Genomic DNA, 20142 nt, shown 5'->3' with positions numbered 1-20142 from the left:
CCCAATTATAAACAAATCAAATGACTTTTCCCTACTATTTTTTCATTCCCAGTATGACTAACAGTACACGCCAACTGTAACACAGGAGCCCCCAGAACCCCCCAGGCTCACAGCAGTGCAATGCACCGACTGGAAGCACAACGAAGGAAGCGAACTGCGGCCGGTCACGGTGCGTAACCTGCTCTCAGACCAGAGGTGTGATGGAGGGATAGCCCTGTACCAGGGATGGGGTGAGAGAAGATGATGCAGACCGTAACCCATTATTACAGGAATAGTTCGCTTTAGTTCGCTTTAGTTCGCTTTCATTTTCCAATATAGCATCAGTAAAAAGACAAGGATATTCTTTAGGAAAAACTAATCAATTTGAGGGCCATACTGCCTTCTTAACAGCACTACAGTACTCAAAAGCATTTAATCTAAGCTAGCTTGAAAAAGCTGTGGTCAATGAGACTTTGTTTGGCCAGTTAGATATGCGTTTGCCAACAGGATTTAGCTCCTGCTATATTCAAACCATCTTTAATCCCATGAAGGCTAAAGAAAAATGTCTCTGATTTAGCTCTGTGCACTTATGAATAACTCAAATACTACAGTTAAATTTACGACATAGTTCCCTTAGCTGTTTAGAAGACAATTGTTTTCTTTCCTTTCCCCTTAAGTTCTAGTATGTAAAATATCAGAAGAATTTAGAATTAAAAAAAAAAAAGGGGGGGACGTTATTTTTAAAGTTGTTCTTGAGAAAATTTCCACATACAAAACCGTGGCATTTCTCCACTGGTTTCAGAATAATTTTCACATGTTGGCATCATCTTCAAGTAGCTGCCACAACTCTGGTATCATAAAGCGACATGTATTTTCTCTTAGCTTATCAAAACACATTTTATTTAACTGCTAAATTTGGTCTGATCCAAGTTTTTCTTCTAACTTCACAACAAACAGGAAAATGCAGATGCCATATTCTGATCACACACACGCATCCTACCAGAGAAATGGGGCACGGAAGCCAGATCAGTCCTCCTAAGCGTACGACTGTTCAGATCACATCGCTGCACTCACGGCTCAGTAAGACTCTAAGTTCACACTAAAATGTTCACATTGTTCACTACTGCCCTAGAAGTCCTGTCTAGGTAGCACTGAAAAACAAATTGTTTGGCCCCTTCTGTTACGATGCTGGAACATTGTGTCAATATACTTTGGCATATATTAAAAAATCCCTGTAATATACCATATACTGTGACATTTCCACTTCAGATCTATCATTTACATGTGAAGCACGAATCTTGAAAGAACCCAGTAAAGCTGTAAGAAAGACTACATTTTGCCGGAGCTCTCAGACACCCACTCCATTCAGTCACACCAGCTGGAGAGGTAAGTGTCAAGATACAGCTTTATTCTTGAAAATGAAGATGGAGGTGAAACTCCACAGCCTCCTCCACAGCAACAATTTTTTAAAGTGAAATCACAATGATATGTGCTCCTGATTCTTCTGTGTCAGCAGCATTTCTCAGAAACCTTTTTGCAAATCTGGACATCTTAAAATCATATTTAACTTATTTTGCAATTTGTCCCTGCACTTTCCAGTCCAACTGATAGGGTCTTAGACATGACATCCATTGGAAGATCTTTTGCTCCTAGAGGTAGAGGAGTCCTTAGCTACCCTCTGTCTAGCGCAAGAGGCGCAAATAGCCCCCGAGAGACGCTTAAGCCCCTTCTGAAAGACACTGTTGGAGAGACTGTAAATGACACAGTTGCAGAAACTGTTGCTAATGGCAAGCCAAGTGGTCAAGAAGGACGCAACGCGGTTACTGTAGACATTGGAGCTCTCCAGCAGAAAATAGATTATGTAGGGCAACCAGAGGATGTAGAAGACACTGGTGATGCGGAAAAGAACCATGGCATAGCGCTTGTCCGGGCAGGGCTGCGCCTCCCCGGCCTCCCCGTCCTGAGAGCTGAAGCGCACTCGCCTCTCGTTGATCTCCTTGGTGTGCTGCTGGCAGATGCGGAAGATGTTGAAGTAAGTGAAGCAGACGATGAAAGCAGCCGGGGCATACAGCATCACCACGATGAAGAGGGTAAAATAGGGATCGGTGTTCCAGGAACTGGCACACCACTGAAACACATCCCCGTGATATCCAGGCTTTCCCCAGTGAAAGGAGGGTAAGAACACCAGGCAGGAGTACAGCCAAATGATCAGTATGCAGATTCGAAGTCTCCATGGGGTAACGAGCGTGTTGTAGGTCAGTGGCTTCGTGATGGCAATGTATCTGTCAATACTAATGCACGCCAAAGAGGCCATGGAGACGCTTTTCAGCACCGACACCACGTAACCAAAGATTTGGCAAACCAAGGACTCACTTAAAACAATAGGGTAGTGCAGCAGAGACAAAGAAGGCACCAGACAGCTCACGCCCACCAGGAGGTCAGCATACGCCATAGTCTGGATGAAGTAGCTGGTGGTGTGGTGGTTCAGCAGAGGTGCACAGTGGAAGACAAATATGACAATAATGTTGCCCGAAATAATCAGCACCATGAGGAACACAATAATAACCACTTCCAGGAGGCAAAAATTGATGGTCTCCAAATAGCTAATGGCCAGGAGACAGAACGGCCGGCCACTCTGGTTGCCAACCAAGGAGGAGTTCATCTTGAGCACTGCAGTGATCTCTCTACTTCATGCTCCTGCCTGCTGCCTGCAGCCACTCCAGGCAGCTGCTGTCATTGCGGCTGGTGCTGTGTGTGTGTAGCAATGTCAAAACTGGAGCTCCAGTCCCCAGGGCTGCTCCAGATGCTGCTGCTGTGCATTGTCTGCAGCACAATTCCCCTTTAAATCCGGCTCCCCGCCGCTACCGCTGCACCGGGACCCAGCAGCAGTCATGTCACCAACTTCACACACGCACACGGGAGACAGAGGGCTGATATTAAAGCCCTCCTGGGTGGGCTGCCTCGCCGAGGAGGGATGAGGGATTGGGGGGGGAAGAGGGAGAAGGTACCTTCACCGAGTCAGGACGAGAGTCCTCCCAAAGGCTGACAGAAGAGAAGGGGAAAGTGTTTTACAGAACCGCCTCTCCCGCCGCGCTCCCTGCCACCTCCATCGCCACCCCTCCTTCCCCACGCCCTGCTACAGCGCTTCCCCGCCGCCGCCTGCCCCCGCTCCCTGCCTGGCTCCCGCTGCGCATCCTTCCCCCCCGGTCCCTTGTCCCTTCCCCACGCTCTCGGCCCCGGGGCGCCGGGCTCCGGCCGGAGGGCAGGGCAGGGCGGGGAGGCTCAGGCGGGCCAAGCAGCCTTCCCCGAAAAATTCCTGCCGCCGGCCATCCAGGCGGAGGGCTGGGCGGCGGGGAGGGGAGGGGGGGGGGGGTCCAGCCTTTCTCTCCTGGCTCCATTTTGCACGATCGCTTTTGTTCACCGCCTCCTCCCGGACCGCGCCGCTCCGACCCCCCCCCCCCCCCCCCCGCTCCGCGGCCGCTCAGCCGCCGCCCCCCCCCCCCCCCCCCCGCCCCGCCCGGCCCGGGGCTCAGCCCTGCCCCGCCGCCCCGGCCCCTACCTGCCGCAGGGGGCGAACAAAAGCCCGGGAGCATCCTCGGCCGAGCGCCGGCACGGGCGGCGTGTGCTCCGGCCGCGGCGATGCGGAGCCGGGGGGAGGGGACGGCGGGGAGGAAGGGGAGGGAGGCGGGCAGGAGCGCGGAGGAGGGCGCGGCGCCGGCGGGGACCCGGCGGGGAGCGGGGCCGCAGCCCCCCGGGCCGCTCCCCCTCGGCCCGCCCCAGCGCCGGGCCCGGCCCCGGGCCGTAGCCGGAGGGTGGGGAAGGGGGAACCCGGCAGCGCCGGCCGCAGCCTGGGAAACGCGGGGTTTCCACTCCAAACGGATTTCACGGGTGGCCGATGGCGGTGGGTGCCTCACCCGGCGCGACCCCGCAGCCTCCGGGAGAACGAGTGGGTCCCCGCGCCCCGCACCGGGCGGCGGCGGCAGGCTCTGCCCTCGCACGCCTGGTCCTGCAGACAGACGCACACCCACGCCCTGGTCCTGCAGACAGACAGACAGACAGACAGACACCCACCGCACACCCCTGCTCCTCCTCTCAGCACCTCTCTCTGCACGGCAAATGACAGCCGCCCAAAGCAAGGACGTGGATTCTAACGTTTAGGCGTAATCTGAGGCTTTTCCATCCCAGCCCTTTTGGGGAAATGCTTATTCTGGAATAAACGCGTCTTTCCTAGGTGTAGTTTGCGTTGCTTCGGAGACACTTGAAACCACAGGCCAAGTTGGGAATGTGTCCCACCATCAATCCCGACGCTGCTCCAGGCAGGTAAGCACCTCCTGCATACGTGTGCACCACACGGCATCGCTAACCCCGACAGCCCTCGACACAACCTACACCAAACTAGAAAAACCAACGACATTCCAGAAGGCAAACAGGCAAGAGAATCACAACAAAGCACTTCACTTGTACCCACACCACAAGTTAATACCATCCCGCACATTTAACCAGAAAAACCTCTTCGAAGCGTATGAGGTGAAGACGTCATAACAGGGTACCAGTATCTTGTTGTTTGTCAAGAGTGTTTTACTCACTTGACATGCCAGAAAACACCTTTCTGTGGTATGTGCGAACTCATTCTCTGACCTGGATACCAGACTGCTCCACTGCCACGGCTTAGGACAGGCCCATCGCTACCGGAATCGGTCTTTAAACTGATCAAACCAGTAAGAGACTGGAATGAGGCTCTTCAGCAATTAAAGTCCTTTTGTCAAAAACGAAAGCGTGCAGCTGGCATCCTTACAAGCATAAGTCCACACACGGAATGCAACTGACACCAAAAATCCAAAGGTTTCAGTTACCCTAAGCTAAACATTTGTCATTCTGTGGAATATCTAATGGAAAATGAATCGCAGCCAAAGGGATAGACCTTAAAGCAGTCACTGCAACACTTGGGATTTTAGCTAACCTGTAAGTAGGAAAAAACCATTTTACGATGTATTGGTCAAAAGCCGTGCTGGACAACAGGATGACTTGGCAGATTTTTAGTTAGTCTTGTGCAAAAGCCTGAAAACAAAAACGTGGGGTTTCTGCCCTATCTTTACCCCAAAAAAGATCCCTTTACTATTGTCCTTCATTTTTGTTACAATTTATGGCATTTCTACTCATGGCAATTGAAGTACTAGAACTGTAGCTAGGAAACAAACTTTGAATTAAATTTAGGCAATGTTATTGTGGTTACACAAAAAACAAGCTATGATTGAATTACTGCTGTAGAAATGATCTCCTATCTTTCCAAAGCAGAGAATAATTTACATACCAATTGATTCAAACAGTATTTCTGGATCCGTAGGCATGAAAGGACACATTATAAACATCCTTAAGAAGACAACAGACATTGAATTTTAAATATATCTCAGATACATAAAAGCAAGGTAGCACTGGACATGGTGCGACCGACCAAAACAACATCTGGTTGCTGAAATTTCAAAACGAAAGATGCTCCACCAAATCAAAACACCCTTCAACATTTAGATTTTTTTATTAAAAGTACCAGCTTAACTCCTGTACAGCTGACAGGTATTTCTGTAGAAGGGAGATATCTGTTTTTTCCCTGAACTGACATTTTATTGTTTCTCAAAAGCTGTGAGTAGTAACCCTATTCCAAGTTCACCCCAACTCACTCCTGCTTGCTTAAAACACCCAAGCCCAAACCAGCAATATCTGAAGTTAATTCTCTCAGGCACCCCTGCACCAGAAGCCAGGCTGCAGCGGCCCAAGGGTGTAAACCACAACTGGAAGGTAACTGGGCTGGAGACAGACCTGCCTGCCCCCCCAGCTCTCTGGCCAAGTGCACCACCAGCCTCCCGAGAACCACTCCTACGAGACAATAAAACGCGGGGTTCAGGTGGCTGAGGTCTGAGAGAGACTGAAAACATCTCCATACAGCGATACAATACAACCTCATCTAAGACTACTAAACGGTATTCAAGAAATCATTCAAAGTTACAACAAGAACTCTTGGGAAAACGACTGCTTGTAAAAGATAATTACACTTTTATCACCATGTGATCAAAACTAATCAAACAAGGGATCTAGAGGTTCAGGCACACTGACAGCAAGGCTACATCATTCTTCTTACACCATGATTCACAGATAAACGTTAGGTTTAATTTCAGCTGATCATACACAGTTGTGGCCCTTTGTACTCCTGAAAATAAAATGCATTCTTAATTTATATGAACATATGGAAATGTGATTGTGATACAAGTGGAAAATAAGTGTTAACCACCCACAGCTAAAGTACTGTGACATTTTATGCCACTGATGAAGCAACACATTCAGTCAACTAATGATAGTGACATTTTAATCTATTTCTTTATTAAAAACAAGTATCATTTGCACCAAGACAGATGAGTATATTTGGTAGAACTTCTGCGTACTGTAATCCTCTACTCGGGGAGACAAAAAAGTGGGAAGATGAGAAAGTGTGTAGCAAGAGTCCTGCTATAAAAAGCCTAGAACAAATTAATCTCTTACCAGGCCTAAAATTTCTACCAGAAATGGTGACCCCGGGGTAACATTCCAGAATACTCCCCCTGACACTGGATTTATTTTCTTTTTTTTTAAATGATTTTATTTGTGCCACAAGATGTCCCTCTCACATCGTAATTTTCTTAATATAGAGTATTTATCTGGTACAACAGTTCATGGGTTTTCCCTTTCGACATTAGTTCCTCCCACACAGACCTACATCCAAAAGCTTTTTTCTACTCAATATTGTAAATGTCAGGTTCTTAAAATTTTGGTATTAGGACGTACTTCACTGAGAGATCACCACTGATCTGCGAGATTCAGTAGTTGTATTATGCTTTTTAAAAACCTTGTCTGAAAAATGGCTATTGTCTATTTTGCTTTGTATCATTTTAAGTTTTCTACTCAACAATATTTTCCATCCACCTATGACTGTCTAAAACATGAAGCAGTTTTCCTGCAGGTATCCATTACCACCTGCAACGAGTCCCCATGTCTCTTCTGCTACCTTGCCGTGGCTGGAAGCCTAAGATTAACAGCCATAGCCATGATTGCCAAAAGTCCTACCAGGAACAGATGCCTCTCAAAAGGATTGTCTAGATCATTTTACCTAGAGTTTGCTTTCTGTCCCCAGTAGGGACATGACCTTAATTCACTGGGCTGGCTTTCATCCACACTCCCTACCACAAGCACGGCAATCTGGAGATCCTAAAAGCTTTATTACTGCACACAGATGGTGTGCAAATTCTCAAAAGTAATTTATGGAAGCACCACAATGGTGAAACTTAAGACACTACCACAGTAACAAAAGCCCAGAGTACAAAAGCCCAGCTCGTGTTTATCAAAGAAGTAAGGAGCAAATCATTAATAAACACTGTCAGGATGACTAGAACGAGCACACCTTGAGGCACGGTTTCAACGCCATTTGTAACGTACAAGTCGGACTCGAGAACAGACCTAGACACAGCCTTCATGGGTTGAACACAACAGAAGACGTTTCCTTTTCAATCATTCAGTAGCCACACATCAACTGTAAACAAAAAAATACCCTTGCAGCAGTTAATTTGCAAAAGAAAGCAAAAACCACAGCTATGCTGAGCACCAGGGGCCAGAACTGCACAGGAAAGCAAACATCAGAAGAAATACTGGGGCGCCTGCATCCGACACCCTGTGCACAAGGGAAAAAAAAAAAAAACCCTGAAAGAGGCCAGAAGCTTTTGAAGCAGCTGTCACCACAGATCCTTATTAATTTGGGACTGTGCTGCCGCATGGGGTCACGAGAAGCCTGACAGAAATCAAACACAGCTACAGGAATAGAGGTCAACATTAAGAGAGAAGGGGCACTGGATTATGAGTACCCAAACAGGCTTACTGCATCTCCTACTTGCACTGAAGAGCAAAGGTTTTACATCAACTCCTTGGGCTCCTGCACTACGCCACAGCAGCTCTCCTCAGATAAGCCATTTTCAATGCATGGTTATGCAAATAATCGCATTCTTGCCAGGGAAGAATTTGTGTTAGTGACACGCAAAACATGGCGAAGCATTTACAAGGACAGTAAAGCAATATATTAGGAGACACTTGCTGCAACATAATTAACAATTTTTTTCTCCCCCCAGACACTTTTGCTCCTGTGCGCTGCTGCACGTTGACTGTAACTGAGCTGCTATTTTAAGGGCAGTAAGGATTAGTCACATTATAACTCTGAAATTTTCAAATAATCAGTGAAAGGCATGAAAATAAGAAATTAAGGCCGAAGTGCTGTCCAGCATTATTATACTGTTCGCATATACTATATAGAATGGGTCTACAACCGTTGGGTCTCGAATTCATGTTCTCATCGGCCTCCCAAACAATCTTTGCATTCTTTGCCTACTCTCACCTTCCGTACTGCCACACGGCCACCGATAACCTTTTCTGAAAGCTCACACTTCTTCCACCGCCTGCAGACTGAAGAAATCACAGTTCCACTGTGAACCAACTGGCCGCTTCTGCTCCCAAAGCGCCAACCTTTGGCCGTTCTACAGAAACAGTCACAGCCCACGTTCATATTTAAGCCACAGCAAGGCAAACGGCCACAGCAGTGGTCTAATACAGCACTTCCAGATGAAAGGAGACTTCATTTTCATTTGCTTGAGCTGGTTATTGTGGCATGCTGGTAGCATACTACAGACCTCATATGGCTACAGCAGAGCCTGAAAACAGTCTTTTGGCACTCATTTTCTTTCATTGCTTAATTTCTTAATTAGTTTCCACGCTGAATGACCACTGCAGGGAGAGCCTGTCCCTTTACTGCAGAACACAGTGCTGGATCAGCCCACTCTCCCTTTTACTTGGACGCTAGAGATGCTTCCAACACATTAGATCCACGTTATTCCCTTTGTCTCTGCCAAATGTGAGCGAGCAGAAAGGTTTCACAGATTTAAAAATGAAATGTCACACCATTCCTTTCTAGCTCACAAAGACAGCAGCAGTACGTGTCACCGACTGTGCCACAAAGAGATCATCGCTTCCATTCTGATACCAAAAGATTGAAACAGAGAAACAAGCGACACTGTCAACTACTCACCAGGCAATTAAAATAACACAACAGGGTAACTGTGATACACGCCTTGCCAGAGCACTCAACCTCCATGTTATTTGTATGATTTATTCACCATAAAACCCAAGTTACAGTTCTACAATGCATGTGCCAATATTAAGGAATTCAGATCAAGTTTCTTCTACATCCAGTAAGTATGTGAAACTACTTACGGCAGAACATTTTTAGCTAATCTAACATGATTCATTCAAATCACGTAGGATCCTTCCTGCATGATTCCAGCAGAAACAGAGTTTAATTTCAGAAACCCTCTTGCCCTCAGAACAAGGTCTTTAATTGCTCCTCACCAATCTGTGCCATCAGAACGTAGATACACAAAGGCTGATTCAGTTGTTTTGCTTTTTTAACTGGTGAATAATTAATTTCTATTTGTACTAAAGTTTCATCATTAATAATTTCTAATACAGTCCTTCTAGACATGCATGTTTGATGCAAGCAGTAAAATGCAACGTATGTATACAGATAATAGTCAACTCCAAATTAACACACCAGTTCTCTGGATAAGGAACTGACATTTGTAAATCTAGAACTGAGAAAAAACAAATGATGGTTGTATATATGATTTTTATTTATTTTCCTAGGTTACTGAGGTCAGTATTCAAGATGAGACACTAAAAAACTGCCGTCTAGTGCAAAAATGTCCAAAGTGTTCTGTTTGTTCTACCAAAGAAAGGCTGCAATTTCAACTAGCGTTGGATTTTTAGCATAAATATTGACAATACAGCAAAATTCAGCTTTCATTCAGGAAAGCCAAACAAGCAAAGGAAATGAGCTCCCTGAATCTGTCAATTATGAAAGCAATTAATAGAATACTAATTTTTGAGAAACTCAGAACTCAGATGAGCGAAACAGAAGTAGGACTATTAAAAAGAAAGCACTCTAAGCAGAGATAATGGCACAACTAGCAGCGCACGCTAGGGTTTTTTGTTGGAGGGAAGATTGAATTATACTCATTAGTTGATACTATATTCAGACACACTCATGAACCTTTAAAGCAAAAAAAGGTGCACACTTGGAAGTCTATTTCCATTCCTCAAGATATGCAGGGGAAAAAGATGAAAAAAAGCATTCTACCTTTGTGATGAGAATTCGGTACTTCTCCACCAGGTGATCGTTATTGTGACACCCTGCCAGCAACTGCCACACTTCTCCTCTCAGGGCCTCAGGGACACCGCTTCTCACCAACGCCGACAAGGTCTTTGGCCTCACACTCAAATTGAGGTGCCTGGGTGCAGGTGAAGGCATTGTTACTATTATCCAAATACAAATAAACAAGTACATGAGCCACAACTGATGCGTAACATCAAACATGTCAAGTGACGGGAATTTCAAGACAGTCCGTATGTTGCCAGAGTGAAATGCAAGTTATGGAAAAAAAAAAAAAAAAAACAATAAACCAAACAAAACCAGATTTGGAAAAGCAAAACTATTTCCTTGATTCCTATTAAATTTAAATATAATATAAATACATAAAGCACTCAACAAGCTAAAACACTCCAGCAAAGCTAGAGCTAGAGGACAGACACCACACTGTAAGATTCCAAGCTCAAACTACACCAAAATAAGAATTAGTTTGCACAAGCATATACTGTTCTCTAGACTTCCTACACCCAAGCAGGCAGGTAACCTTCTAGGTGAGGGAGGGAGAGAAAACAGACAAACAGAGCTGTAAAAAAACCCAACCCTCACATGATGATCTAACTACATCCATGTATTTGAGCAGCTTCCATGGTACAAGCTAGTCCCATTTAAACAGTTTTTTCCAGTGAGACCGGTGACAGCTCATAAATTACGGCACTGTAAGTCGTAAAAACTAAACCTACGTATAACTTATGCAGTTACAGAGAGTTAAGATGAACAATCTATTCGTGGCTTATACATAAAATCCCCAAAAGGCAGAGGCCTTCCATCAAAGAAATCACAAATTTTCTGCAGTGACTAAGAAACAAACTTCTAGGTACAATGATTCAGAGGGCTGATAGACATAGCCAGGCAAAAAACTCAGCTTCTGTCCTACTGAGTGCATCAGCTTATTAACAATAACCTGGCATTTAACAATGTTTGTTTACAGTCTAACAGATATGTAGATGATCATTTCACACAGACTGGGACTCCTTGTTGCCTTTCTGCAGTCTACAGTGTTCCAACACAGCAATCTGGAGACCAGCAACGCGGACACTGAAATCAGGAGATATTGCACAGAACCTAGTACCATAATGTCCTCCTTCACTTTGCTTTCTCTAAACAAAATCAACTATAACAAAAATAATATTTACATAATAATTACATTTATATCTCTATACAGGCATATCTACAGACTTATGTATCATGTACTTATAGAACTTTTATTACACCTTTATAATATATAAATATATAAAACATTTATACAAAATACTTGTTATATACAAAACATTCAAATTCTTTGTAAAGGCCTATAAAACTGCTTTGCCTTAATCTCAGACCAGAGTACAACAGTAATTCCAGTGAATACAGCCATGAACTGTAAAGGCTGTAGGCTAAAAGCCACACACTACTAGATTCTTCCAAACTATTTTGAAATGAGAAAATTATGTGACTCAGCAGTTATGAAATATAAGCCAAATATTATTTAGAAATCACAAAATACCAATGCATATTTAATTACCATAAAATCTGATTACAGGATTCTAAAGAAACTGGCATGAAACTACCTGAACTCTGATTTTTTTGATTTTCAATCCTCTTATGTTAAAAGCTAAAGGATCATTACTTCCAAATACTCGTTTTTAGTTAAGAAGGAAAGCCCTTTAACACATATTAAAGTTGTTGCCAGCATTAGCACAGAAGCACTTCATATCCTCTTAGAGCTGCCAAAACACTTTCAATGGGAGTCAGGTGGCTTAATTATCTTTGAGCCCTTGGAAGAATTACAAAAAAATTCAAGTTGAAAGAACCTTTTCTCATAGCAGCAGATGCATAGAGCTCATCTGTTAAAGATACTTCTACAAGTCTAGGAGAGGGAGAGAAAAGGGATCATACGGTATTTTACCACAGCCTTCCCCTTCTGATGAGTGTGTCCATTTCCAATACCCGCTTTCTTACCAAATCAGTGCAATATATCGGTGCAAAACCGCACTGGAAGTAAAAGTATCTATTCAAGTAAGTACTAAGTAATTGCAGAAAATAACGCCAAATTGTTATAACCTTAATTTAAACAGAATCCTGGCTAAGTGGTCACAGCAACACTTTTCCTCACCTAAAGTGCGTGACTTACTCTAATCTCTGCTGCCCTACTCCTTACATCCAACATTCTATTCAGATCTTCGATTCGCTGTGCACCCCTTACCCTGCTCCTCCATAACATTAAGAAGCAGAAGCAACAACTAAAGCCAGAGTAAAAATGTAGCATATTTGAGCTCAATCTGATGTTGTGCCTGTCATCCTCCCCTTTGTGAAAAAAAATAAAAAAATTAAAAAATACTGAATTTTGCAATAATCAGCATCACTTTCTTAGAACTGCTCAGACTACTTCAACACGAATAAAAGATCCTTCATGAAAGAAGGACAGGTGTTGCATTAGCAACTTGACTGTCAAGAAAAACTCTTCTTTTAAATTGGCATTTTCTAGGAAAAAAACCAGAAGAGCTCATGTACTTCCTTCTTGGCAGGCTCTGGAGCCATCTTCCTTTAGATAAGGGAGGAGAAGCAGCTTCACTATCCAAGTACAAATCTCCCATATTCTTAAGCTACAGCTAGTAAGATATGACAGCTGCAGGAAAAATTGGCTGTGAACAACATCAGAATTACAAAGAGGAATGGAAGTGATCTGTGCAAAATAAAGACAGAGTGCGGAATTTTCTCTACACTACTTAGTTTAGGTTTTTCTTTAACAAAATCCCAGTGAAACTCGCAGATATGTAAAATACTCATCTTAAAAGATAACCACCTAAAGACACAGCATGAGTGAATTTCTATACAGTATTTAAGCATGCACTCAAAAAGGAAAATACTTAAAACACCCTCTGAAAAAATCAGAAAACACAAAGCCAGAGAATAAAGGGTGTTATGGGGATGAAAGACGACTAAATCCATACTAATCTCACCTCAACTGGCTCCTGGAAACAACAAAAACTCCAAGCAGAAGGAGCAAACAGAATGAGAACATTCAGAATTGTGATTTTCAAAACGCGATTCTGCCACTTACCATTTGGACAGCAGCTCTCCCCACGTCTCAAGAATTTTTTCTGCACACTCTTTGGAAACATCTCCAGAACCACTTAAGAGTGGTTCATCATTGTCTGCCAACAGAGCAGAGAAGATGCTATGAGATCAATAGCCATTACTCTACCTCTACAGATTTAAATGTTGATCTTTTTAACTGCATCAGTGTGTGGCAAGAACTCCCCCCTCATTTGAGGCCGCAGTGCTTGTGTGCTCAACACCGAGAAGGCAGAAGTAGACTCTTCTTGGAGCTGTGCAGTGATGTAACAAGAGGCAGAAGACAAGCAGCAGCATGTGAAATTCTGGATTAAAAAAAAAAAAAAAACCAACCCAGGAAAACAAGTTACCACAAGGGTGGTCAAACCAATACAAGGGCCCAGAGAGCTTACGGAAACTTCATCTTTGGAGACAAGTCAAAACACAAGAGGACGAGGCCTCGAACAACCTATCTGGCTGGATTCACACTGAGTGGGAGGCAGGATTAGAGACCTCCAGAGGTCCCTTCCCACCGAAGTAATTCTGTTATTCTACCCTAAACTTTTGGAAGACTACAAAAATTTTCAAAGAGCACCATTTCCTGTACGTGAAAAGCTACAACACTATAAAAGCAAAAAAGACAATAAAAGCAACGTGGTTCCACTGAGCAGCTGCAGACTTGCCATGTTGTTGCAGATCCACGAAAACACACGAGGTATTTTACTTCAGCTCTTTTGTACTTTTACTTTGAAAGCTAGTACTTTTTGATAACTTCCTTGGCTTAAATTAAACAGGTTTTTGAATGAAATGCATTCAAAAATGCGGTGGAGGAGGAGGATCAGCTTAATCACAGTAACGCTTTTTGAAACCCCTACTGATGTACTCCCAGATATTTTTAAGCACTCACAGCAAGTATCATACACAAAAGCTACATTTCACCGATCAGTAGTCAACACTGGTTTTGCATTATTGAGGAAATACATTCTTTTTCATTAAACCTATGCTTTCTCAGCTGACACCTGAAATTGTCAGTCAACTCTGGCAATGCTGCAAGTCGTATCAATTGTCAACCAAACACACGTACCTTCCTGGTCTAGAAAAGAACAGCACGTGGCTCAGCGTAGTGGTTAGAGGTTGCTAATGAGTAACACTTTCCAAAGCAGTTAACCTTCACACCAACTTTCCCCTCCTTCCTGCCCTGCCCCAAAAAGGGAAATTAAAGGACAAAAGCGAAACAATTCACCCAAGGCCACATAGAAGGCCAGCAGAAGAAGTGAAAAAACAGAAGCTCAAGTCATCTACATTTCAGCTCAGAGCTGTAAGGCCAGATGTCCATACACTCAGAACTAGTCCATATTTTGGTTTAAGAGAATTTTTAAAAAGCAGAAAAAAGATCTTGAAGCAGCGTTAAGTTTCAAGCTGGGCAGGTCCTGGCACAGTTTTATGTATTACAGATGTCTACACTCGCCTCCTCACTAAAACATGCTGCTTGCCTGTATTTCCAAATAATATCAGCTTCTCATTTTTACTGTCGAATATGTTCACAGCTGGTCGGGGAGGGGCAGAAACTACATGATAACCCCAAATTTTTAGGAGCCTCTTTTCACATTGTTCCAAATATTTCACACTGGAGGCTTCACGAGGCCTGGGCCGAGAAAAGTACGGGCACAGAAGTGTCAGACAAGGGAGAGGCTGATCCAGGAATGCAGGGGTACTGGTTATTGAGTACTCACAGCATTAAAGCAAGAAAAAACCAAAGCATCAGTAGGCCAGATTCTGATTGGAAAGGATTCGACATGTTTCATAACTATATTATTTACCGATTGCCCCTTCGCTCAAAGGCTGCGAAGCGTACAACCCACTTCTTACCTTCCTCTTCATCATCCTCTGGAGGAGAAGGAATCATCGAGCCCTGTGACCCAGACTGGGGCAGACGAAGAGAGGGGCTCGCTGTAGTTTTTCTTCTCTCCCTTTCTGATTCACTTTCTAGGCACACAACTTCATATAACGTGTCCGAGTTATTCTTTCTGTCCTTTTGCTTTATCTAAGAAACAACAAGTTTCATTTTACTCAGAAAAGCTACACAAATATCCAGATTACTTCCTAAGGGTCTACCTTCTCTTTCTGGAATAGGAGAGCTGAGAATTTTCGTCACATTCTGCAGTGAGGAATGTTCAATCCTCGCAGCGTGCCTAACGCACCATGCCGGCCTGCAAGCGCTTCTGCCCCCAGTGCCGCAGAACGAGCCGTGAGCACACCGCACCCAAAAGGCACCAATCTGTTACAGCAGAAGTGTCATTCGGGTCTGCCACACACAGGTAGCTCATCTTTTAAACCATAAATGGACTGGACACAAACGCACAGATTTTTAAAGCTGTAAAAGCATCTGTCCAACAAACCCTCTAAGAGGGGAAGGTTCCTTCACGTGAAGCAACTCTGCCTTTATTTAAAGATAGTGGAAAGTTAAAAGGAAAACCTTTAAAATTATGTCCCATTTCCTTCTTTAACTTTCTAGGGATACTGACGGTGGCAAAAGGAGAGTTATAATAAAAATTCTTCACATTTCTTTTTCCACCACGGCAACTGTCTTTAGCCATGCTTCCAAGTCATATATCTGTGTATACATTGCTGCAGAAACACAAATTGTTGAGTCCCAACGTCTGTTATGGGGCTCTGCTTTCTCCATAATTTTCAATGCTTTGACACCTTCCTTTCCCTTAAAGGAAGACTTTTCTTTATGAAGTGGTTCTAAAATTTTAATACAGTCTTAAGGATTTAGAACGGTTTTTTTCCCACATATGAATAAAAATAGAGAGTGGAAAATGAAAAGGTGAAGAAAAGAGGGAAATAAGATATATAATTATACTCTATACTAAGCTCCCAGTGCTCAATTTTATCCTTTGGAGTATTAAAAAATGAAGAGAAATGCATCAAAACTAAAAATGACTAAATAAATGTAATCTGAGCAAATAAAATCCCTCTGCTTTCACCATTTCCGAATAAAGAAACACTGCCAAAGTAAGATAAGCCAATTCTACACAGCTGTATTTTTAATAGGCTAATCATGACTCCATAGAAACAGGTTTCCCTTCCAGGCTTATCAGGCAGTACATTCTATATTTGTTGCTTCCACTACGAATTCTGATAATCTTCCATTAGTAAACACTGGAAGCTGGATAACCTGACAGTGCCTGTGGAAAAAAGAGAATTAGCTAAGTCAAGTCACAATGCCTGTGAACTTGGTAAGACAAAAGATACAGAATTAGCTAAGTAAGATAAGCTTCCTTTAAACTGCCAAACAGAAAAGGCACCTTCTGGAGGTTGTAGAATATTTATAGCCCAACAGACTTAACTGTTCAACATCTCCATGCTCCACCTCAAAAGTATGCTAAATAAAAAGACTGATCTCATCCATGAAGAATTTTTCCACTTTAAATTTCAAAGGAAAGTTTCCAAAATGTTTATTCCTATTTTACATAAAAAATAGGACACGGACACACACACAAAAGAATCCTTAGCGAACCCCATCTTTGTTACTACCAGGATACCATTACTTGATAGTGCTTTAAGACAAGTGCAAAAAGAACTAAAAAACCCCTCTTATTTAATTCAACCCCCCCCCAAACCAACACTTATCAAGAAATAGAGACTCCAACCTTGCGTTTTTGGGCTGCACCAAGAATCACTAAACCTCGAGAAAGCACATACACACATACTGGTTTTTGCTGCTATACATTTCCATTTCTTTAAACAGGACTTTCATTTCAGAACAATAATTTCTAAAGCAGGAGAATGGCAGCTACTACAAGTACATAATCTCTTCAGCGACTTGGACCTTCAACTTTCCAGCCTTATTTTGAGACTAAGTTATTGCCTTGTACTGTTATTATCAATATCCTGGAGAGAAATAATCCTTTCCTTTTTAGTAGACAGGGTATAAAAGTAAGTTGGAAAAAACAGTAAAAGTTTTTAACAAGTTCTAGGGATTTTTTTGTGGTTGCTTGGATTTTTTTTCCCCCAGGGGAAACTCAGGGTATGTGTGAAATCTCTGCTTCCAACCCTGTACAAGGGGGAAAACAGACTTTCACAAAAAATATTTTTTTTCTAATTTCAGGTGGATGTTTGCTTATCTAAAAAAAAAAAACCAAAACAACTATGTTGGATTTGTATGACAAAATCAAGTTAGTGACATAGCAGATAGCATGTCACCAGGATTATATTAAAGCCTTTTTTCTCTTAACGCTTAATTTGACATGCTTACCTTACCATACTCTTATGCAAGCAACTCCCAGCATAGCCCTGGTTTGCAGATAGATCCTTTGTTCCTTTTATTTCTGTGGTCTGGCTGGAAAATCCATAAGCCTCTATGTAACTTCGCAGCCTCATCAAAGCTATCAAAATTTGCTTTGAAATGAGGACATCCAGCTTTTTATGGGAACTTTAGATAGCCAGCAGCAATTAGCATAATGAAGGAGAGCTTTTCAAAAATTGAAGAGCATTTATTGTACCTCTTTGATTCAGCAGCAAAATGTTGAAATATGCAATATTACATTAGGAAAGGTTTTACCAATCCCAGGGAGAAACAACCATAGTGAAATTCTGATCTGCCAACAGGCAGCAACAACTACAATTCGTGTTTACCTCCAGTGCATTTGTATTTATTCAGCATTATACCATAAACCTACACCTTAAGTCTCGAAACAATATAACTGGCCATTCCACAGTTATATCTGAAAAACAACCTTGCCAAATCCCAAACGAAGGGTAGTTTGTTTTTTTTTTTAAAGTGTTACCTGTTTCAATTTCAGGAAAAAATTTTCAGTAGAGCTACGTTTGCTGAAGGGCCAGAACAATCTCTCGTTAGGTGAGCAAACTCTGACTTTAGTCTCCAGAATGAATCGAACAGGCTCCTGAACCTCAGTTATCACCAAATCCACAGCGGTAGTCATGAACAACACTTTATCTAGAGAGAAAAACCAAAGCAACAGTATGAAAAGAAATATTTCAAACAAAATATTCCATAACCTCTTTCCTCGTAACATGAAAGAACAAAAGAAACTTTTCTGCAGAATTCAATTTTTTCCCTTAATTTAACGTCTCAAAAACCTAGAAGTATCAAATAGGAAAATAAGATAACTGTGCATTATCCACTGGAGAGTAAGGAAACTTAAAGTTTTCAAGCCAAGAAAGTAGTCTTGTTAAAAGAGAACAAAAATTTTGTTTTTTCAAATCCCACTGCAACGTATTAAAGATCTTCATTAAACATTATAAAGGATCTGCATCCTGAACTCCGCAGTGCGGATCTCTTGCCGTCTAGCCTAATCACATTTTAGTCGCTTTTGTTTTCACTGAAGTCCCACCACATTAAAGGTGGCACTTAAGACCATCTCAGCCGTGAGATGCAGAAAATTGACTATACAGTGTGATGCTCCAAAAGGAGGCAACTGGACCCAGTGACCTATGAGATCTCTTCTGGCACTAGATGATAAATTGTGTCCTTTAGGTAGGATGGCATTCAATCTACAGCAGGCTGTACCCAGCTGCACCCAGCAGCTGACTTTTATGACTTCGCCCAGCCCATTCCCATTAACTTCCCCAACCTTTGGCACGCAGCTGTGACGAGAGACTGAAAAGACGATAATTCAGCTGACATCTTAAAAGAAGTAACGACAGATCTGTTTCAGGACTCAAGAGACCAATGAAGCATCAGCTATTTTCAGATTACACTTGGGAGTGTTTTACTTTCATTTTCAAAGGTACAGGAATCCTTTTTCTTTTTTAATTAAAAACTTGGATTCAGAAATATTTGAACTGACCACAGAAACTAAGCAAAGAAGAAATCTGCCACAGTCATTTAGTCCAATTCTCAATGGGATTCTTAAGCAGCTCTAATGGTCAGCAACGCACCTGCATCCTGTCCCCACACCTGTACAGCTTCCTACTAGGATACCGTTATTCTTACAAGGTACTACACTGAACACGGGAGTTTTCTTCTAGCCTTCTGTTTTGTTTTGATTTTTATGCTACATCTGGTACCCTATTTTCTCAGAATATATCCCATACTATGAAAGTCTTTTTGCAGGATTCATTCGAAAAGAAGCTGATCCGATGCCCACTATGCAAGTCGTTGGCCCTGGCTAGGGATAACATCTGGCAGAGTTCATACCTTTTGGTGTTTCTTCATTTACAAACTGGAAGTGCGGAGATTTTTGATTCCAGCTCCCAGTGATCACGTATGATTTCCCATCAGAACTTTTACCCATGGACTCCTAGAAACAAGGGAAGTCTCTGTATTTTTATTTAAATTAAAGAAATCTCTATATCTCATATTTATATATGAAGTCTCAGCCCCATGTAACAGCTACTGCACTGGCAAAAGAAGGGCAAGCATCTGAAGTCTGCGTGACATAGTCCTGCAACAGAGTCATCTCTGAAGAACAGGGTTCCCATGCAGTCTTTGGTCTCCTTGCTCACAACACAAAGGCCAATTAATACTAATTGTTAAATATGTAAGTGGTATGAACAGCTGTCTAGCGAGACCTGAAGACCAACAGCTCATTTTGGAGGTGGCCGTTTGACAGCAGCTTTCAGCACACGCAGGTGAGGTCACAGCCAAGTACTTGGAAAGACACGACTCCAAGGTGCAAAGGCTTTGCTTGTGTTGCTGTTTGAGGGAAGGAAGGAGGAAAAAAAAAAAAACACCCAGAAAAAACTTGGCAGATGTTTCACATTAGCACACCTTCTACTTCCCTACAACATTTTTATACACCAGATGTGTTTTATTTTACCCTAAGTAGCTATTTTATAAAATAAATTTTACTCTCAAACATCTTGAGATCAGCTTTATTCAGCAAACAAAA

The 20142-nt window shown here is 42.7% G+C and overlaps 2 protein-coding genes across 2 annotated transcripts in view; both read right to left on the bottom strand.

The window, feature by feature from the left end:
• The window catches only part of RABGAP1 (RAB GTPase activating protein 1), a 66663-nt gene that overhangs the window by 32355 nt on the left and 14166 nt on the right, over positions 1 to 20142 (bottom strand). Inside the window, exons 8-12 of the mRNA XM_086475802.1 lie at positions 19449 to 19551; positions 18076 to 18245; positions 15152 to 15326; positions 13290 to 13383; positions 10181 to 10331 (exon numbers count right to left, since the gene is read on the bottom strand). Coding sequence (XP_086331928.1) covers positions 10181 to 10331; positions 13290 to 13383; positions 15152 to 15326; positions 18076 to 18245; positions 19449 to 19551 — 693 coding nt within the window. The remainder of the gene's footprint in view (positions 1 to 10180; positions 10332 to 13289; positions 13384 to 15151; positions 15327 to 18075; positions 18246 to 19448; positions 19552 to 20142) is intronic.
• On the bottom strand, positions 1595 to 2641 carry GPR21 (G protein-coupled receptor 21). The gene has a single exon (XM_009945911.2). The coding sequence runs from the start codon at positions 2639 to 2641 to the stop codon at positions 1595 to 1597; it is 1047 nt and encodes a 348-aa protein (XP_009944213.2).

The sequence above is a fragment of the Leptosomus discolor genome, chromosome 19 (assembly GCF_034619465.1).
Source record: "Leptosomus discolor isolate bLepDis1 chromosome 19, bLepDis1.hap2, whole genome shotgun sequence".
NCBI classification, from domain to species: Eukaryota; Metazoa; Chordata; class Aves; order Leptosomiformes; family Leptosomidae; genus Leptosomus; species Leptosomus discolor.
This window is presented reverse-complemented; position numbering and strand designations above follow the sequence as displayed.

Bases quoted from the DNA above. Each gene is read 5' to 3' on its own strand.
- GPR21 (XM_009945911.2), bottom strand. From the start codon at position 2,641: ATGAACTCCTCCTTGGTTGGCAACCAGAGTGGCCGGCCGTTCTGTCTC.